General features: G+C 37.4%; 1 protein-coding gene across 1 annotated transcript in view; it reads left to right on the forward strand.

Moving 5' to 3' along the window:
• Window positions 1-16279, forward strand: part of FOLH1 (folate hydrolase 1) — a 71193-nt gene extending 54914 nt beyond the window's left edge. Inside the window, exons 14-19 of the mRNA XM_055416180.2 lie at window positions 1242-1333; window positions 3691-3781; window positions 6074-6338; window positions 6606-6687; window positions 11031-11123; window positions 13367-16279. Coding sequence (XP_055272155.2) covers window positions 1242-1333; window positions 3691-3781; window positions 6074-6338; window positions 6606-6687; window positions 11031-11123; window positions 13367-13556 — 813 coding nt within the window. The 3' untranslated portion in view covers window positions 13557-16279. The remainder of the gene's footprint in view (window positions 1-1241; window positions 1334-3690; window positions 3782-6073; window positions 6339-6605; window positions 6688-11030; window positions 11124-13366) is intronic.
• Window positions 16280-22976: the final 6697 nt, after the last annotated feature.

Below are 22976 nucleotides of genomic sequence, written 5' to 3' on the forward strand. Positions count from 1 at the left end.
GACATGTTACCTCATGCTTATGTAAATTTGCTTGTGTCCCCATTGACCATCGCACACCCCTGTTATTGCACCTAGCACGTGCAGTCCACACATTTACAGTTCCCGCTAGTAGATGACATGTGATGTGTTATTACACTTTGTATTGCTAGCATCTACAAAAAGTCTTCCACAGCATAAGTAGTCTAAAAAATTTTTTTTAGTTGAATTTGTTAAAAAAAATAGATCATAGGTCTTTCATTAAATATAAAATAAAAACTTTTTTATACCATATGTAGTCAATTACCAATAGTAGTGGAATATTCGGAGAAGGCAATGGCAAGCCACTCCAGTACTCTTGCCTAGAAAATCCCATGGATGGAGGAGCCTGGTGGGCTGAAGTCCATGGGGTCGCTAGGGGTCGGATGCGACTGAGCGACTTCACTTTCACTTTTCACTTTCACACATTGGAGAAGGAAATGGCAACCCACTCCGGTGTTCTTGCCTGGAGAATCTCAGGGACGGGAGAGCTTTGTGGGCTTCCGTCTATGGGGTCACACAGAGTCGGACACGACTGAAGTGACTTAGCAGCAGCAGCAGCAGCAGCAGCAGTGGAATATTAGTTACAATTTAATGTGTTAAATGTTTTGGCATAACATTTAATGCTCTGAAACTCACATTCAGTAGTAGGGCATGTTTTACTCCCTTAGTTTTCTTACCTGTAAAATCTAAAAGTTCATTAAAAGCCCTGTTTTTAACAGAAATACAATATACACTCAACTAAGTAAAATATTAGTGCATTTATTTTCTTATGTATCATTTAATGACTTTGACAACCTAGTTGGCACAAAGCAATATTAAAACAAAAGTTTTCCCTTAACCAGCTTGTTCCTTTTCATTTTATTTTTTAAGAGGAGAAGGAATGGATCTTTGAAAGTAGCCTCCTTTAATTCAGAAGAATAGATTGAAAAAATCTTACAATATGACCATTCATCTGAATTACTGACTTGGTAATAATTTGGTGTTCCCTTTCTTTCCATACATTCCATGCGTTTTTTGTATAATATTTGTATTATATGTAGTAACATTTTCCCATATCGTCAGAAACTCAGTGCTGTAATTCTTCATGACTGCTAATGTATGAATTGCTTTTCATATTTTCCTTAATATGATTTAACTACTCATTCCCTGGTTAATAGATATTTAGATTTTGAAACATCTGATTTATAAGTATACTCTCTTTTTTCCCTGTTTAACTCACGTAGCTCCAAAGTCCTGATGAAGGTTTTGAAGGCAAGTCTCTTTTTGAGAGCTGGAATGAAAAAAGTCCTTCCCCTGAATTCAGTGACTTGCCAAGGTAAACAAACAGAACTCTGTACAGAATTTAGTAAGGAATTGTGTCAAAAATAAAGGATAGCTTCTTTTAATAAATAATAAAAGTTTAAAATTCTCTAACATCTGATAACGATTAAGCAATGCGTAGGTTCACAAATAAAAACCCAGGAAACTGGGTTTGCCTCTCAAGGGGTGTAGAGCCAAAAGGCACAATCAAGTCAAAGAACTGGAGATGGAAGGAAGAATTACTGGCAGCAAGTTTGGAAAACATTGGGTGTGCTTGGTCAGCCCTGTGTGACTCTTTGTGACCCACTGTGGGTGTAGTCCACCAGGCTTCTTTGTGCATGGGATTTCCCAGACAAGAATATCAGAATGGGTTGCTGTTTCCTTCCTTAGGGGTTATTCCCAACCCAGGGGTCAAATCTGCATCTCCTATGTCTCCTGCATTGCAGGCAGATTCTTTACTTGCTGAGCAATAATGGTAGCCTGGAAAACACTGGGGATCTTTCCCAAAGCAGTATCTCCCTGAACAGTAAAATCATAGATGTTTTAAGCTAAGTTATTCATAAAAGGGCTTAAACAGAGTATAATTCATAATAAAATTGGGACAAAATTTGAAAAAGTCCAACCTTTAGTTGACTGAGTTCAGAAAAGGGTAACATCATCATTCCCAGCTGATCTGGTGGTTGAGCACACATAGGGGTCTACGTTCTGCAGAACAGCTCAAAGATGTTCTTTAGGCTAATATTTACCATTGTAACTGAACTGAAAGTCAACGGGTTTATTATCTTTGCTGTTGTTACTTCTCTTGCCTAAGTCATTTGTTCCTAAATTTTCTTGTTGCCTTAAAATCATTTATTACTGAGACCTGTTCAGGGATAAACATTGTGACCAGGGCTTTATCACAAAATGGCTTAGATCAAAAGTGAGTTGTCTTATGTCAAGAAAGCCAAACCTAGTTCTCTTTTTCTGGGGACCCCCTACCCTGTCTGCTTACAAAGTATTGGTATGTGTTTTGAAATTAAATCTGTAAGCCATCAAAATGTGGTTCTCTTTTGAATAGATTATGCACATGGAGCCTAAGTCTGTCCTCTTGCTGCTTAATACATTTCCTTTTTTCTGAATATCATGTAATATTTTGGTTACTCTGAGAAGAATATAGGCATCATATCAGGTTTAGCCATATCTTCACAAGCAAGGGGTGAGGAATAAATATCTCAGTAGTTTGAGATTAAGATAATGGTATGAATAATTTAAGGATAGGATTTAAATCTGAGTTATCTGAAAATTTTCTGATTCTTTTAACTGTATCATGTACAACAAATATAGATAATAAAATAAGTCAGTGAAGGCAAATACTTTCCAACTTCAAGAATCTTTTTTTTTTAAATCGTGAAATACAATTGTGATTCATAGTAAGTGCATATTTCGGCTTCTTGATTCTCTTAAAGAGCTCCTAAAATCCCTGGAATTTTCTAAGAGGTGAGAGGGACAAAGGTATCTTTTGTTTTGTTAATGAGGTAGCATGGACCCACACCTAAAGTGGGGACTGGTTGCCAGGAGAACCAATCTGGTGTTTTGAGGGTTGTAACTCTCAATCTGGCCCTCAACCTCCCTGGAAGGGAGGCAGCCTGAGGTTGACTCAGTCACCAGTGTCCAATAACTACTGATTATGACCATGTCCTGAGGTTTTCATAAAGCCTCAAAACTCTAGAGTTTGGGGGAGCTCCCTGGCTGGTGAACATGTGGAGGTGTTGGAAGAGTGGTGAGCCTGGACAAGGTTGGGAGTTCTGACCCCTTTCCCGTACCTCATCCTGTGCATCTCTTGCATCTGGCTGTTCCTGAGTTATAATCTTCCACAGTAAATTGGTAATCTAGTAAGTAAATGCTTCTGTTGGTTCTATGAGCTGCTCTAGCCAATCCAAGGAGGGGCTTGTGGGACCCTTCTATCTGTAGTGGTTGGTCAGAAGCACAGGATTCTGAGTTGGAGGGTGGGACAGTCTCTGGTGGCAAGCCCTTCATGTCTGGGACCTGACTCCAGGTGGGCAGTGTCAGAACTGAGTTGAATTGTAGAACATTCAGCTGGTGTTTTGGAGAATTGTGCTGTTGGTGTGGGAAACCCTCCCCTCCCCACATAAACAGGTTGAAATTGGGTCCAGAAACTCAAAAGAACAATGATCATCCCTCCCCAAAATAGTCTTCTAGAAGTAGATATTTTGTGATAAAAAATGACATTCCTTTTTTTTTTTTCCTGCTTCTCTAAAGGCAATATATCTAAAAATTGTATTTATAGTACTGAGTGGAGATTTAGTTTAATTCATTTTGATCTGTATTCAATGAAGAAGTTACTCAAATAATCCTGTATTTTATCTCTAAAAGGATTAGCAAATTAGGATCTGGAAATGATTTTGAAGTGTTCTTCCAAAGACTTGGAATTGCCTCAGGCAGAGCAAGGTATACTAAAGATTGGGTAAGTCTATTAATAAGTTCTTCAGGATTAATTATGGATATATTTTAGTTAAATAATTCTGGATCAAAAAAGTGACTTAAGCACCATGCTCGCTCCATCCCTGATTTTGTTCAGCAACTTAGAATTCTTCCCATTTTTAATTGGTTTCTTCAGATGTCTGTCTGCATGTTTGTAATCATGTACTTCTGCTGTTTCTTTTCTTTTCAGTTTTAGGTATTATCCGTTTACTTCTTTCTGGGGAAGCTAGGCATTCAGTTCTCTTATGTCACGTCCTCTCCCAATCCCCACTTTCCTTCATGGCATTGTTTTCAATATATTAGTGCTATGTTTATTGATTAGAAGACATTTTTTTTTCCTCCATGTATCTACAAACTTTTAGTATATTCAAACTCATCAGGTGATCTTGCAGAGTTCATTTTCCCAGTTGGGGCTCTTCTGCTCTTCTGGGTTCTCTGGTTATTCTTTCTGCCTGTGGCACAGTTCTTGCCTAAATTTTAAAAGAAAGCTGAGAACATCTTCATTTCACTCATACTTTGGATTTTCTGTTCCCCATTTATGTCTTCCTTTTTCTTATTTACTCACCATTTTTTTTCTGGATCACATCTTTCAGGCACTTCATGAAAAGAGTGAACAAAAGCTAAATACCTTGCATGGCTGTTATACTACACAAAATTCTTCAATAATTTGACTGGGAAGAAAAGTTTTGTTGCAAATCCTGTACCCTTAGAATTTTGATCTTATTGGTTTATTGTCTCCCAGCCTATTGAGAGATGTTATTTGTTCCCTGATCTGTTGTTTCTTGCTTTTTATTTTTAAAGGAAAATTTTAGTATCTTACTCTTTATGACTGTGCTGTCCTTGGTGAACAAATGCATTTTATGTCATATTTTAATATGCTGAACTGGGCACAAGTTATACCTTTGTTCTAGAAACCTATGGATTGTAGTTGGAGGAAATGTTTTTTCTTTGATTATTCCCTTTTCTCTTTCTCAAATTATTATGAATTTGTTTAGCCTCTGGGGTATTCTTTTCCAATGCCTTTTTCTGTTCTCTTGCATTCCTCTCTGTGTCTTTTTTTACATTCTGCAATGTTTTCTTCAACTCTGCCATTCATTTGTTCTTTTTTATTAAGTTTTCCTCCATTCCCTGTAGTACCTCCTTACTCTGAGATGATTTTATTCTAGTTTGCAGGCTGGATCTATAACTTTCAAGTTAAAAGCTGTTTTCAAATGCCTGGCCGTCTTTGGCAGTCTGTCTTACTTGGGAGCGAGACTAGAGAAAGCTCCTTTGCAGGGGTGGTGCGTGTTGAAGGGGAAGCTTCACAAGAGAGGGACTGAGAGTGGCTGTTTAGTTGCTTCTTTGTGAGACAGCTAACACTGAGGATCTGTAGTCTTTTGTCTTGGGTTGGTTATTCTGCCCAGACAGAAAATCTCTCACTACTGGGGTTGGTGATGAGGGTAAGATGTTAATATCATCTACATTTTCTTATGAGAAAACTGAAGCAAGCAAAGGTTAGTAAACTTTGGGGTTAATAAACTCCCAGAGTTATTTGGGGTAGTAAGTTCTGAAGCCTGGATTCAGACTCAGGCAGGCTAATTCCAGAGTCCCACTCTCAACACACCTCTATGTGAAGTGTTCTATTGTATCAGTAAAAAAAAAAGCAAGCATCTTTAAAAAATGAGCAAAAGGCATAAATCAGCAACTCAGAATTTGAAAAGTTGTTCCCTCTTGCCTTTTGTGTATGTTCTTGTATTCTTATAACCATCTGAGTGTTACTTCTCTCTTCAGTGAGATTTCGGATCTACTACTGAACCCTCACTGTTTAGACTCTCACTCATCAGCACACTGCTTGTGAGAAAATTACTCATTCATGGAATTTCAGTCAGTAAACAATTTGCACCATTGCGCTATATAATATATCATGTTTATTTTCTTGCTTCTAACAAGTCTCTGTCTTCTTAAATTATTTTCACACAAATTTAGCATTATCTTGTCTTTATTTGAGGAAGATTTTTACATCTTCTGTTTTCTTAAAGGCAAGAATGTTAGGTTTCTTCCAAGATCATTTTTACAGTATTGCTTATGTTATATACACATACTTTTTTACTAGTGAAAACCTGGGGCAGGTTTTAATAATATAATAATAAACATTTAGTAAGTGGCTTATTGAAGTACTTAGATACTTCCTTTATTCATTACTGACAAAAACAGTCTTACTAACAGTTACTGTGATACTATGCATTTTATATAACTTATCTTACAAGGGATATATTTTGGACTTTTTTTTTTTTAGGAAACAAGCAAATTCAGCAGCTATCCACTGTATCATAGTATCTATGAAACGTATGAATTAGTGGAAAAATTTTACGATCCAGCATTTAAGTATCACCTCGCTGTGGCCCAGGTTCGAGGTGGAATCATCTTTGAAATAGCCAATTCCATAGTGCTGCCCTTTGACTGTCGAGATTATGCTACTGTTTTAAGAAAGTATGCTGATAAAATCTACAATATTTCAATGAAGCATCCACAAGAAATGAAAACATACAGTGTGTCATTTGGTATGCTACCTTTCCTCTTTCAAAACTCTCAATCTGTAATCTCTAAAATGTAATGACTTACCTTAGGCCCATTTATTATTTATTGCTATTCCACATGATCAAATATTTTATGCATATAAATGTTTCCTCTGTCTCACTGATGAGTATCTTGCAATATACAAAATATAAATACCTTGTTAAAGACAAAAGGGAACAGCTTCCTTTATGGTTCCCCTGGTTTAAACTATAGAGCAATGCCATTTCATTAGGTTCTAATTTCTCTTTTAGATTCACTCTTTTCTGCAGTGAAGAATTTTACAGAGATTGCTTCTAATTTCAGTGAGAGACTGCAAGACTTGGATAAAAACAAGTATGTTCTGCATATATACAGAGAGACAGATAGATATGCTATGCATGCACTGTGACGTCTTGTTGTTGAACTGTCTTTGGAAAGTGTTTTTCTGCTGTCTTTCTAGTCTAACACACCCTATATAGAGCTACCATATCTCTTAAAAATATATTTTTGACATTCAGGTGACATGTGCTGTTGAGAAATGCTGGTGCCTCCATTACTATGGACTAAGTAGTAGTAACAAAATTTCCACCTTAATGTTGAAGGGTCCTTCACCATATGTCCCCATCCTTGTTTTTTTCTTGTTGTTTCAACATCTTTATATCATATTTCAACCAAACTCTTCTTTTCCCAAAACATACCTTCTTCTTCCCTCTTCTTAATGTCATTACTCCCACAAACACTTCATAATCTCCACTGCCACCTGGAAAAATTCTCTATATTCAGAATAGCAAATAAGATAAAGCCATTATTTTTTGTCCAAAAAGTAGAATTTTGAGAGTGAATATCAATTAAATATATAATGATGACACAAATATCAAATCCTTAGGGACTGATGCAAGAATACATGGAAAGAGAGAGTGCAGACAGATCAAAAGTTAGACCAATGACATATAAGGAAGTATTTGTAATGAAGGATACATTAAAATCAAATGAGAAAAGTATTTAATAATAATAATATTGTATAAGCTCTTTCAGGAATTGGTAAAAAAAAAAAAAAGTGAATCTAAAATCTCACTTTACATTCTATGCAAAGATAAAAAACAGGTATAGAAAAATTTTTTAATAAAAATTAAAATATCTTAGAAATGAGATTCAAAGTTTATAAATGACAATGTAGTCAGATTTGAGAATATTAAAATGGTTAATAATATGGAAACTAATAATCCAAATCAAAGATAAAAGACTGGAAAATTTGGATGGTGGGTAATAAAGACCCAGAAAATATGAACAGGGATAATACAGATATAAAAATTCATTTCTGAAAACTGATAAGAGAATCCAAAAGACAAAGTGGGAAATATTGACACTAGAAAGAGAATTCAAAAATAACATATCTGTACAGAAACAGAAAAAAATATTCAAATTTACTAGCAGTTCCAAAACCACAAATGAAAATATATTATTTTCATATCAAGTGAGTAGCGATTTAAAATTTGTGCAAATTGCTGTAGGCATGAAGCTGATGCTCCTGTGTTTTATTTTTTCTGACAGCATTGAAATTGCTATTGCTTTAAGCTATTAAGAAACTTAAATATGTATTGCTACAGTTTCTAGAGCAATGACAGTGTTCTTACACCCTGCCATAGTATTTCTATTTCTTGAAATTTTTTCCTTCAGGAAAGGGTCTCAAGTTTGAGGGAATGAAATGGCTTCTCAGAGAAAGATTCAACTTATAACATCAAATAACTCAAAGCAGCCTTAGTACCTATGAGGACAGAAATTACTAAACAATCAGATGTCCACTAATTGAAACATTTTGTAAACATTAACATTGATAATTATAAAAGAAGTTTATTAAGATATAATATTATCCAAAAAATTATAAAAGAAGTTTATTAAGATATAATAATATCCAAAAAGGTCATAAAATTGTTCATATACACTGTTTTATTGAAAACAGAGAGAATATTATAAGAAAGCAATTAGTATCATAATCATGTTATCCTTGGGTGAATGTGAAGATTTTTTTCCCTTATACTTTATAATTCTTTTTGAATTTTTATCTAAGTAAAAATAACCAATAATAAATAAATTTTAGAGTAATGTCAAACACTGTATAGTCCAGAAGGTCCCCTGGAGTAGGAAGTGGCAACCCATTTCAGTCTATAAAGCTGATTTTGTGTCATTAAATAAATGCTGTTTCTTCCTTGTGGGGGAACTGCCTGATGGCATAGTATGGTAATCTAGGACACTGGGCTTCACTTCCTTATTTCTGAATTTGTCTTACCATCTCTAAATGATAGTTAAGGTAGAGTTACATACACTAAAACACCTGGAGCCATGGTTTGTAGATAATAAGAGTAAGTGCTGGCTAAAATAAATTAAGGTGGATGTAGAATTTCTCAACCAAACTTTGAAATCTGTGGAAGAGAATCTTCTTGAATCGTACTTTTTTTCAATCAGTGTCTTAACCCATGGAAGAAAACAGACTGTTGACTTTTTGTTACCTTTATGGTGACATAGTTTTCAACCTCAAGACCTAGCCTCCTCCAGTCTCTGTAGGGAGGCCAGCATACTTCTGGTGGAAATAGATCCTGTTTATATAAGTCTGGTGCTCTGAGCATTTACCTCCCAGGGATGTTTTAGTTTGAACCTTACAAGGTGGTGCTAGTGGTAAAGAATCTGTCAACGCAGGAGACTTGGGTTTGATCCCTGAGTCAGGAAGTTTACCTAGAGTAGGAAGTGGCAACCCACTCCTGTATTCTTGCCTGGAAAATCCCATGGACAGAAGAGCCTAGCGGGATACAATCCATAGGGTCGCACAGAGTAAGACACGACTCAAGCGACTTACTGCGCTGAACAAGGAACATCTGAATGGGGTGTGTGTGTATCCACATGAGTTTCTGTGTTCTTAGCAATGCTTTATGAATTTGGTTCAGCAACTTGTGATACCTTATTGAGATTATGGTTTATTCAATTTTCCTCTTTGTTAATGCGGACTGTTCACAGGTAAAGTCTGTGCCCACAGTTCACCTTTATACTATCACTCAACCTGAGTTCTTGATGCTAAATAAATGAATGTTGAAAGTAGCTCATGTTCAGATTCTGTGGCCCTTACTTATTCGATTTGCCTTTTGTTGACATACTGCAGTTGAAGGAATAGTACTGACCTCCTATTGCTGCTGCTGCTGGGTTGCTTAAGTTGGGTCCAACTCTGTGTGACTCCATGGACTGTAGCCCACCAGGCTCCTCTGTCCATGGGGATTCTCCAGGCAAGAATACTGGAGTGGGTTGCTACACCCTTCTCCAGGGACTCTTCCTGACCCGGGGATAGAACCCATGTCTCTTACATCTCCAGCATTGGTAGGTGGGTTCTTTACCACTTCCACCACCTGGGAAGCCCACTGAGCTCCTATTTCACTCTAAAACTTTCTAGACGTGAACTTGGGCAAGTTATTTCTCTACTGAATCTGAATATCTCATCTATGGAATGGGGCTGTTATCCGTGTATAACTTGAAGGATTGCTCAGACGATTAAAAGGAATATATTTTATAAACATTCAGAGTAGTAATGGGCACATAGTATTGTTATTAAAACTAAGACATAACAAAGCTAGAGATAATTCAATTTTTATATAAAGTAATTTGATTCCTTATGGTAATGATTATTTTTCATTAGTTAATTAAATTATGACAATATATTGAATTTAACAGCATAGTGCTGCCCTACTCCAGGGTTGCTGGTAAATTTTCAGTTGTATTGAGGCATTTTTATTACAGCAGCACTCTCCCGCATACTTTGGAATGTGAACTCTGTAAGCAGGAAGAATCTGATACCTACCAGGCATTCAAATATTGTTGAAAGAATGAAAAATAAGCAACATCCCTGTGTTCATGTAGGTCTGTCTTTAAAAACAATAAAACATTATTAGCCATCATTTGGTAAATATAATTCTCTAGGCACCCTGCTAAACATTAATATGCTAATCCATTTCAGTATTTAAATGACTTCTATGAACAGATTATTAGGATACTTAAAATGAAAAAGTCTTGCCCATTATTTGAATACCTAGGTTTATAGTTAGTTATTTCAGTGTAAATAAAAATTACTATAATTTTTTCCATTGGCACATTGAACATTTTCAGTGGTGTTTTTTGGTTTGTGTTTTAAATTGGGGTATAGTTGCTTTACAATTTTGTGTTGTGTTAGTTTCTGCTGTACAAAGGAATGGATCAGCTATATGTATACATATATCCCTGCTCCCGTCCCACCCATCTGGGTCAGCAGAGAGCACTGAACTGCACTTTCTGTGCTTTGTAGCTATCCCCAGTAGCTGTCTGTTTCATCCACGGTGGTGTCTCTGCATCAGTCCTAGTCTCCCAGTTCATCCGTGCCTTCCTGCCCATGCCCCTGTGTCCACACTGATCCCCTGCACTCTATCACTGCCCTGCACATATGTTCGTCTGTCCCATTTCTCTAGTTTCCGCAGATATGCATTCATATATGATATTCGCTTCTTTCTTCTTGACCTAATTATAAGCCTCAGCAGAATATTACTTTATGGGATTTAAAGAAATATAATTTGCATGTTATAGGAGTTTAAAATTAGCTGTGTTTAGTTTTGTTTTGAATGTTTAGTTTGCTGGGTAGTACACATATTTTCATGAAGCTGCAACTTATGCCTTTCCTTTTCTAGCCCAATATTATTAAGAATTATGAATGATCAACTGATGTTTTTGGAACGAGCATTTACTGATCCTTTAGGATTACCAGACAGGCCTTTCTATAGGTAAGGATGAAAATATGGCTCTTCATTTTAATAAAATTTTTTCTTATTATTTGAATTGTGGCAAAAATGTATTTGATTTCTCTCAAACAAAAAATTCAAAAACATATGTAGTAAATGGTAAATATTTATATAAAATGATTGCTACAGGTCTTTATTATCTATTTTTTGTTTGTTTGTTTCTGTATATAAAAGAGTATATGCTCATTGTCAGAAATTTAGAAGACCAAGGAAGTCAGAAGTACAAAATAAAATCTCCCCTTTGCTGTACATAAACTTTAGCTCCGTTTTATTTTATTTTAAATGTGTATTTATGCATATACATAAGGCATAATAAATATATACTTATTTACTGTCTCAATGTTGATACTCAGTTTTTTTCCCTAATTTTTGATAATCATTAATTATTTCTGATAACCATCAACTGTCCCCAGGTTGATCTTGCTAAGAATTCAGAAAGAATTAGGTCATTGACCACCCAGGAATGATCCCATCTTTCTGTGCAGGGATTATTTGTGAAGAATTGGAACTGAGACTAAGGGTGTCATCCAAACAGAGTGAATGGTCCCCCCCTGGCGGCAGCATGTGCCCCTTTCCTTCTTTGTCTTCTTATGTGGAACTTGTCCTCCTCTTCCAGGGTTATGTGCATTTCCCTCGTAGCTCAGTTGGTAAAGAATCTGCCTGCAATGCCGGAGACTCCGGTTCAATCCCTGGGTTGGGAAGATCCCCTGGAGAAGGGCTAGGCTACTCACTCCAGTATTCTTGGGCTTCTCTTGTGGCTCAGCTGGAAGAAGATCCCCTGGAGAAGGGAAAGGCTACCCACTCCAGTATTCTGACCTGGAGAATTCCATGGACTGCATAGTCCATGGGGTTGCAGAGAGTTGGACACGACTGAGCGACCTTCGCTTTCACTTTCACTAGCTTCTTCAATCGGAGAAGGCGATGGCACCCCACTCCAGTACTCTTGCCTGGAAAATCCCATGGACGGAGGAGCCTGGTGGGCTGCAGTCCATGGGGTCTCTAGGAGTCGGACACAACTGAGCGACTTCACTTTCACTTTTCACTTTCATGCATTGGAGAAGGAAATGGCAGCCCACTCCAGTGTTCTTGCCTGGAGAATCCCAGAGACAGGGGAGCCTGGTGGGTTTCCGTCTATGGGGTCGCACAGAGTCAGACACGACTGAAGCGACTTAGCAGCAGCAGAAGCTCCTTCAGTAAAACAGCACCTTCTTCCGAGGTCATGTTAAATGTTATAAAACTGTTTTTAATGATTCTCTCTTGATGCTAGGTATTGCAGCATGATTTCTTTTTTAAGTAGGAGAAAAACATAGTGACAGGTTGTCATTACTGTTGTTAGTCATTAAGTCGTGTCCAACTCTTTGCAGCCCCATAGTCTCCTCTGTCCACAGATTTTCCAGGCAGGAATATGGAGTGGGTTGCCATGCCCTCCTCCAGGGGATCTTCCCAATCCAGGGATAGAACCCATGTCTCCTGAAATGGCAGGCAGATTCTTTACCTCTGAGCCACCAGGGAAGCCCATACAGTAATTGATTGGCTGGGTCACAAATGAGACCCTATTTTACTGCATTTCAGAAGATAGAATGGTATTTTGAAGTCATCCTTCTTTACAGTATACACTGAGACTTGTCACTTCATCTCCCAGACCTCAATTTCCTCCTCTTTAAGATGCTAATATTGATTTTGTAGACTTTATTTTCAAGAATTAGAAAACTCATGGTGGTTTACTCACTAAGTCATGTCTGACTCTTGCGACCCCATGGACTGTAGCCTGCCAGCCTCCTCTGTCAGTGGCATTTCCCAGGCAAGAATACTGGAGTCCATTGCCATTTCCTTCTCCAGGGGATCTTCCCGACACAGGGATCAAACCTGGGGCTGCTATGTTGCAGGCAGTGTCCTGCATTGCAGGTGGATTCTTTACCCACTGAGCCACCAGGGAAGCCCTTTAGAAAAATTATAGGTTAATAATTTAATGCCAAGTGTGATACATAGTAGGTGCTGTTGCTATCATTGTCATCATTTTTGTTGCTCTGAACCACTTTAAGTCATTGTCTAAAGTCAAAATATAGTTAATTACCACATACTTCATAGTCTTTGGAGATTGAACTTGGAAGTCTAGTTGACAAGTGGCAATTAGAATTATACAATCCATGAATTTTAGAGCGCCCTTGTTTTTTCCCTTGTATGTGTAATTTGAGCAACTGATAGCAAACTATTTCTATCAACAGGCATGTCATCTATGCTCCAAGCAGCCACAACAAGTACGTGGGGGAGTCATTCCCAGGGATCTACGATGCTCTCTTTGATATTGAAAACAGAGTAGACCCATCCGAGGCCTGGGAAGAAGTGAAAAGACAGATTTCTATTGCAGCCTTCACAGTGCAGGCTGCAGCAGGGACTCTGAGAGAAGTTGCCTAAGAAATTTCTTCATAAAACACATACTGAATTGGTATGATGTATCAGAAAGAATCATGTTGGATGTATTGATAAACTGAAAAGTAAAGTTGTGTACATATGTATGCATAGGTATAGATAAATACATCTACCTTGGCATTTCTTTTCTTCTTATAGATCAATAAGAAAGATGGATATTTTTCTTCTAAAATTATAGAAAGTTATTCTGAAGTTGAACTAAATGATGAAAGTAAGAAGTGCCTAAAATTTTAATACACTTAGGTGGCATTATCAGAGAATCAGGTCTCCTTCAGCACTTCCAGATCTATTCCTGTCACTGCACACGTAGAAAGCATCAGTTTGTTACAGAACACAGGGGAAAATCCACAGGGCTTCTTCAAGCCCAGGACCTTGGTCTGCCTGGCCTCCCAGGGCTGAGAGGATTGCTGTATTAGCTCACTAGTTGGGCAACTGTGGTCTAGTCACCCTGAAGGTAAATGTTTTGTTTTATTGTTGTTATTTAGTCGCTAAGTTGTGTCTGACTCTTAGCAACCCCATGGATTTTAGCCTGCCAAGTTCCTCTGTCCGTGGGATTTCCCAGGCAGGAATACTGCAGTGGGTTGCCATTTTCTTCTCCAGCAGATCTTCCCAACCCAGGGATCAAACCCATGTCTTCTGCGTCTCTTGCATTGGCAGGTGGATTCTTTACTGCTGAGATGCTAGGGAAGCCCTGAAGGTAAATATGTGTGCTTAGTTGCTCAGTCATATCCAACTCTTTGCAACAGGAGCCTGCCAGGCTCCTCTGTCCATGGGGATTCTCCAGGGAAGCATATTGGAGTGGGTTGCCATGCCCTTCTCCAGGGGATCTTCCCAACCCAGGTCTCCTGCATTGTTGGTAGATTCTTTACTGTCTGAGCCACCAGGGAAACCCGAAAGTAAATATAGTTCCTCTATAAAAATAAGGGATAATTGTTTTTTTAAAAAGTTAGCATATGTGTTGTTTATACCAAAGGATATATGTAACATATATGTACAGTACAAAGTAAGCATTTGTAAACCTACTCCAGTAACCAGGTTAAGAAAAGGAACGTTAACAACATCTTTGGATCCCCATGTACTGCTGACCATATGCTTTCCCCTTCTTTCAGAGATACTCACTTTCTTGAATTTTATGCTTTACCATACCCTGCTTTATCCCATACATCCCGACTTTGTGTATTTTTAGAATTTTTGAAAACTAAAATTGTACCCCATGTATTTCACTATCACTTGGTTTTATACTCACCCTTGACGTTTCATCCATCCATGTATTATTGTGGCTGTAGGTCATCAGACTTCACTGACACAGAGCACTCCCTTGCATGGATATATCACTTATCCATTAAATGCACTCAGTCAAGAGAAACCACACAGAAATGTAAACGAGGAACGTTAACATAAAGAATGATTAATTATAATAGCACTGGAGCTATGAAGTATTGTCTGGTATAAGATAAAGAGAGGCTTAAAGAATGTAAGAACTACAGATATACAAAGCAATCACTGTTCTTGGGTTGAGGACTGCAGGAAGAGGTAGCTATTTCCTTAAATTAGGTCATTGTATAAATCAGAAAGATTTCAGCTTGTGGTTATACCTACGATAACCTAATCGTCTTTAAAGGTATAGTATAATACCATAAGAAGAGTGTAGTCTGGAACTTCTACAAAAGGGCTAAAAAATACAATTCACATTATCCAGCAGATAAAGATCCTCCCTGGTGGACATTAGGATGCCAAGTACAGTCACCAGTGAGGTCTCTCTTATAAAGCAAACAGCCTAGCAGTCTTTACTTTTTGCCTAAAACTATCACATGAAAATGTTTATAATGCTCATTTATTGGTATGGAGTTGGAGATAGTGGGGTGTAGTCCATTCTGTCTTCCTGAGACAACTTTAAATTGTTCTGTCAACTGACGGTTTGAAAATAAGGTATCTCCCATGTAACAAATGGTTTGTCTAATTCTATCACTTTGGTGACAAAGGTCCCTATAGTCAAAGCTATGGTTTTTCCAGTAGTCATGTACAGATGTGACCATAAAGAAGGCTGGACCATAAAGAAGACTGAGTGCCAAAGAATTGGTGCTTTCCAATTGAGTTGCTGGAGAAGACTCTTGAGAGTCCTTTAGATTACAAGGAGATAACACCAGTCAAGCCTAAAGGAAATCAACCCTGGATATTGATTGGAAGTACTGATGCTGAAGTTCCAATACTTTGACCACCTGTTGTGAAGAGCTGATTTATTGGAAAAGACCCTGATGCTGGGAAAGATTGAAAGCAAAAGGAGAAAGGGAGAGAAGAGGATGAGATGGTTGGATAATATCACTAACTCGATATGAATGTGAGGAAACTCCAGAAGATGGTGGAGGACAGGGAAGCTTGACGTGCTGCAGGCCATAGGGTCCCAAAGAGTCAGACACGGCTTAGTTGCTGAACAACAACAGTAATGTCTAACAGGGTAGCCACATTTGGGTTTCAGGCACTTGAAATGTAACTAGTCTGAATTAAACTGAGTTGTTAGTATAAAATGCATGTTGTACATCAAAAACTTAGTATAAAAAAAGAATGTAAAATAGTTCATTAGTATTTTCAATATTATGTTTTAATGATAATTTTTGAATATATTGATTTAATACATTGTTGAAATTCATTTCAAATATTTTAAATACTTTTTATAATGTGGACACTAAGAATTACTTTAAAAATACATATGTGACTGATTTTATTTCTATAAAATTATTATTGCATAATTCTAAATCTTTTTTGCATTAAGCATTTCAGTTGTATTTTATTAAATCTTGGATTAATTTAAGCCTGTTTCCAAAAATTGTTTTGTGTTTTCCTTTATCTAACTGAGGGGCTTCCCAGGTGGCAATAGTGGTAAAGAACTCACCTGCTCATGCAGGAGACATAAGAGATGCGGGTTCAATCCCTGAGTCGGGAGGATACCCTGGAGCAGGGCACAGCAACCCACCCCAGTATTCTTGCCTGGAGAATCCCCTGGACAGAGAAGCCTGGCGGGCTACAGTCCGTGGGGTCTCAGAGAAGGACACAACTGAAGCGACTTACACACAACTGTGTGGTATGTTTTCTGGGGACAAGGCTGACTGTCTTGTTTGGTTCACCCACCATACCTGAAAGGCAAAGGTAAGTGTTTCATATAAACTGGATGACTGAGTTGAATCAATAGGAAATACAGGTAGTGAAATGCAATACTTCATATGTCTTTAACATGTTTAATTTACAGATGTACCTTTACATAAATTTTAGCTAGTTTAAACAAATATTTAAACTTGCTGATTGACAGCTCTGAAAAGTGAAAGTGTTAGTTGCTCACTCCTGTCCAACTCTGCTAGTCCGTGGGCTGTAGCCTGCCAGGTGCCTCCATCCATGGGATTTTTCCAGGCAAGAATACTGGAGTGGGTTGCCATTTCCTTCTCCAGGGGCTCTTCCTGACCCAGGGATTGAACCTGGGACTCCTGCATTGTAGACTGATTCTTCACAGTCTGAGCCACCCAGGAAGACACCAGAGACAGTTCTGAGTTATATGTAAATCAAAACTTCTGGAACAAAAAAGAGACAAAAGATTATGCTGTCCTCTGAGAAACACAAATAGGGCAAACTTAGTCCATTTTAGAAGAGATTACTTCTCTTACATTTACTTCATTTCATAAGGAATAATTTGTTACCTGGAACTGATTAGCATTTTAAAAAAAATTTATTTATTGGCTGCATTGAATCTTAGTTGTTCTGTGGAATGTGGGATCTTAGTTTTCCAACTGGGGATCCTCTGATTGGATTAAGGTGGATTCTTAACCACTGGACCACCAGCAAAGTCCCTGCTTCATATTTTAACTTGTGGTCTTGACACTTTAAAATATGAAATGCAAATGGATCGGTAAGACTGAAAAAAAGTCTGGGCATTTAAAAAAGAAGGAATGTAACGCAAGGGATTGGTTAAACTTGTGAAATAAGAGGGGACAATAGGAACAAGAGATAGTGGAACTACCCGGAGATTAGCATCAGCAAGAAAGCCATCACCAAAGTAGGCTGAGGAGACAGGGTGGTAGTGATATTAATTATCCTTAGAGTCAGAGTCAGAGTCAGTTCCAGGCTGGAACCATGAGGGAGATGGTGCCTGAGGCAGAGAGGAAGAGAAGAAATACAGCGACTTCTCTCTTTCTTACCCTCTAATGTCCTTCCAGAGCCTGCTGGAAACCAGGTTGTATAAAAGTTTTTGAATCTCAGGCTATAGTGTCTGGCTGCCCGAGATAAAGAACAAAGTATGGAGAAGATGTACAAAGATTCTGAACACATTCAAGTCCCAGCCTTGACAGTTTATTCTTTTTGGCACTCAACATCTATTTTCCTCCTCCTATGCATTTCTTTAAAAAAGTTATTTTCCCTAATTTTACTTACCTATTTTTGGTTGCGCTGAGTCTTCATTGCTGCACGGGCTTTTCTCTATTTGTGGCAAGTGGGGGCACTCTGCACTGTGGTGCACAGGCTACTCATTGCTGTGACTTGTTTCAGAACACAAGCTCTAGGCATGTAGTCAGTCGTTGCAGCATGCAGGCTTAGTAGTTGTGGCTCCTGGGTTCTAGAGCTGGGGCTCAGTAGTTGTGGTATATGGGCTTTAGTCACTCTGACACATGTGGAAACTTCCAGGAACCATCGACCTGTGTCCCTTGCATTGGAGCGTTGATTCTTATCCACTGCACCACCAAGGTAGTCTCCACTATGTATTTTTTATACAACTGCACAAATTAAAAAAAACAGTGATTCAGTATTTTAGTTGAATAATATTAAGGATTTTTGTTCAGTTACTCAGGTGTGTCTGACTCTTTGTGACCCCGTGGACTGCAGAACAACAGGCTTCCCTGTCCTTCACTGTCGGAGTTTGCTCAAACTCATGTCCATTGACTTGGTAATGCCATCCAAACAGCTCATCTTCTGTTGCCCCCTTCTCCTGCCTCCAGCATCAGGGTATTTTCTGAGTCAGCTCTTTGCATCAGGTGACCGAAATACTGGACCTTCAGCTTCAGCATCAGTCCCTTCAATGAATATTCAGTGTTGATTTCCTTTAGGAGTGACTGGTTTGATCTCCTTGCTGCCAAGGGACTCTCGAGAGTCTTCTCCAGTACCACAGTTCAAAAGCATAAATTCTTCAGCACTCAGCCTTCTTTATGGTCCAGCTCTCACGTTAGATCCATATCAGATCTAATCCCTTGAATCTATTTGTCACTTTCCCTGTATAATCATGAAGGATTTGATTTATGTCATATCTGAATGGCCTAGTGGTTTTCCCTACTTTCTTCAATTTAAGTCTGAATTTTGCAATAAAGAGTTCATGATCTGAGCCAAAGTCAGCTCCAGTCTTGTTTTTGCAAACTGTATAGAGCTTCTCCATCTTTAGCTGCAAAGAATATAATCAGTTTGATTTTGGTATTGACCATCTGGTGATGTTCATGTGTAGAGTCATCTCTTGTATTGTTGGAAGATGGTGGAAGACCAGTGCGTTCTCTTGGCAAAACTCTGTTAGCCTTTCCCGTGAAAGCCTTTACAGCCTTTCATTTTGTACTCCAAGATCAAACTTACCTATTACTCCAGGTATCTCTTGACTTCCTACTTTTGCATTCCACTCCCCTATGATGAAAAGGACATCTATTTTTTTGTGTGTTGGTTCTAAAAGGCCTTGTAGGTCATCATAGAACCATTCAACGTCAGCTTCTTCAGCATTATTGGTCAGGGCATAGACTTAGATTACTGTGATATTGAATGGTTTGCCTAGGAAACGAACAGAGATCATTCTGTCATTTTTGAGATTGCATCCAAGTACTGCATTTCAGACTCTTCTGTTGACTATGAAGGCTACTCCATTTCTTCGAAGAGATTCTTACCTACCGTAGTAGATATAATGGTCGTCTGAATTAAATTTGCCCATTCCAGTCCCTTTAGGAATCACTGATTCCTAAAATGTCAGTGTTCACTCTTGCCATCTCCTGTTTGACCACTTCCAATGTACCTCGATTTATGGACCTAACATTCCAGGTTTCTATGCAGTATTGTTCTTTACAGCATCAGATTTTACTTTCACCACCAGACACATCCACAACTGGGCTCTGTTTCCATTTTGACTCAGCCTCCTCATTCATTCTGGAATTCCTTCTCTGCTCCTCTCCAGTAGCATATTGGACACCTACTGACCTGAAGGTTCATTTTTCAGTGTTCTAACTTTTTGGCTTTTCATGAATGGATAAAGATGATGTCGATGTCACACATATGTACAATGTAATATTACCCATAAAAAAGAACAAAATGCCATTTGCAGCAACATGGATGGACCTGGATATTGTCAGAAAAAGGAAGGAAAGAAGTCAGAAAAAAAAAATCATATGACATTACTTATATGTGGAATCTTAAGAAAATGGTACAAATGAAGTTACTTAAAAAAGAGACACATGTCGAAAACAAATGTATGATTAGCAACTTATAAGAGGGGGCAGAAAAATTGAGAGATTGACTTATATCCATTATAATATATAGAATAGATAATAAATAAGGGCCCACTGTATCACATAGGGAACTTTACTCATTACTCTGTATTGATATGTATGGAAAAATTTCTTTAAAAAAACAATAGCTATATGTATACAGTGCACTTCACTGTACATCTCAAACTAAAACAACATTGTAAATCAATGATTTTTCAATAAAAATTTTAAAGTAAATAAAGAAATTTTCATGCCTACCTCCTTCCTTGAGTGAAGCACTATGACCCATTTTGGGTTAAAGTAAGAAAATGTTTTTGAAGGCTAGAAGGAAAACACAGTAAAAAATAAAGAGCTGCCCATACTTAACAGTCAAGATCATATTTCTTCCTCAAATTGTCTAGGACTTTTTTAGTCAATCATATAGTATACAACTATGATGTAATCAATAATTTTGCAACATATTAATATTTCTATTTTTGAATGAGTGGGAATGAATGAGATCATATGCAGGGGGGAAGAAAAGGGACAGTTTTAGAAAGCAGTCATTAACAGCTATTGTGTGTGCAGTTTTGAACAGGAAAAAGGCACTAGTGTGTAACCAAACACGCACATACAAAACAAACAAAAAAGCCCAAATCTTAGAGGAAAGAATTTCATGGTGGACTGAATGAAAATAATAAAATTTGAGAGAATTTTAGTTCAGATGAGGTTGAGAATAGTCATCGTCACCAAAGAGTAGAAGGTTATAAGGACCAGAGCAGTGGTGTTATTGAGGAGCTTGGGGGTTGAAAAATGGTATGTGAAGGATTCCACTTTCTGGAGAATTGTCACCGAAGGAATGCAGGCAAAATCAGACAGATGAATAAATCTTGTGGGTGATGAGTCAATGCAATTAGGACTATAATATAGTTCATTAAATGGAGAGATGAAATTCATCTTTGGGGAGTTCATTTATTTTCCAAACAACAACTTCATGATTACAAGTGTAAACTAATGCCATTACGTTTTACCAGAGCTTGGATCATGGGGATTGGATTAAGTAGGTTTCAAAGGTTCGACTTCAATCAATGGCACCCAAAATCTAATCAATCAATTTTCCCAAATCTAATCATGTGCACCTACACCTTTTTATAGGGCTAATAACTAATTTCTTCTTAAGAAATGGGCATGGTCCTCTGAGCATATATAAAGCATCCAGCAAAGATCCAAGCTCTTTTTTTCCAGACATCAGAGCTGTTGTGTTTGGAGTTGGCTGGTCTGTGGATACTTTTGAGTTTCTGCCACAAGGAGGTGAGCACCTAAATTTCATTAACGGAACCCAAAGGAGAGTTTGAGGAAGGTACAATAATTCTATGTTCACTTAAGTAAACTGTAATGGTAATTGTGGACACAAAAGTTTTTTTTTTTTTTTCCAACAGTAATATCTATATGTGAGCACTGAATCAAGCATTTATTCCACGTGAGATTTGTAGACAAATTACTAATTTTACTCTATGTCAAATCACTTCCTTACAGATTGGGGGGTAAAAATAGAAAACTGGTTAGCATTGTTCAGAAGATTAAAATAGTTAATCTATATAACAGGAGCTAATCCAATGCCTAGAAATAGTAAGCAACATATATTAGGTTCTCCTATTATTTTCATATTATCATGATCATTAATGTTATCAGCATAGAAGTGATTATATTCATAATGAATTCTTTGCCAGTTTCTAGCCCATTCTAAACTGAGCTTACTGTATTTCCTCTTCATCAAACTCTGTCCTTATTTGATGGACATTTTAGTCCATGGTGTTAGGTTCTATACTACTGAACATTTTGTGGTCATCGATCAGAATTCTGTAATGGCCCTCTCAATAATTTTTACCCATAAATATAACTGCACACATCACTGCTCATAATTTTTCCAAAGGCATCTTAAACCTGATGTTATAGTTGTTCAATTAAGCAAGGGTTTACTTTCTGTCTCTTTTGACCAGAACTAAATTTTCAGCCTTGGAAAAAAGTAGCCTTTTTCATTCAACTTCTCATAGACAGGGAAGATTACAGAAATCATGTAGTTAAACCAAATACTTAGTCACAATGTATGATAACTGAAATTATATCTTCATGCCCACTTTATCTTATCTAAATATTTTCTATTTAAATATTTGTTTTAATTAAATCTTTAATTAAGGTTAGATTGGCTCTTGTTCAAGCAAGTAAGTAGTTTTCTTAGATTTGGAAGATGACACCAATATTGAAAATATCTGCTGCAGACATTTTATCTGTAATATTAAGTTATTTAATCATTTATATTTTCCATTACCTTTTAGGACATTAGATGTGTTTAGGTCTTAAAAGACATTCCTAAAGACATGAGTATTTATAAAACCCATAGAACTCCTAAAAGGTTCAACATGATGTATACATTCCATAGTCTTTACTAAGAAAAGCATGAGTTAAATGGGTGAAATTAATCAGAATACCTTCTTGTTACCTTTTTAAAACCATTATTTTGCAGTCTGGAATTGAAGTTTTCAGAGTGGATCCAGTCAACCAATAGGGATTCCCAAGAAGTGGCATTTGTCAAAGAGAGAAATATTGGAAACAAAGAGGATATGAAATTACTTCCGTTAACTATAACTCTGGAATTTCTAGTGTAGACAGGAAACCTTGTGTACATTCAAATATTTTTCTTTTGTTTTAAAAACCAGCTGATTAAGTGATTATTGTTGTAGCTTGAATGTTCACCAGTTCAAAACATAACCAGCTCTGATGATCTAAACTGACTCCAGGAAAAATAGTTTTCCTGAACTAGAAATAACGTATTTTTTTATTTCTTTTTGTCTTAAAGGAGGGGGTTTTACTATTTAAGTTGGAAGCAAACACTGAAATGTTTGTAGTTTCAGAACTTCAAAGTTAAAGCCAGCAT

Source organism: Moschus berezovskii, chromosome 25 (assembly GCF_049115385.1).
Source record: "Moschus berezovskii isolate FMDL1 chromosome 25, NW_MosBer_1.0, whole genome shotgun sequence".
NCBI lineage: Eukaryota > Metazoa > Chordata > Mammalia > Artiodactyla > Moschidae > Moschus > Moschus berezovskii.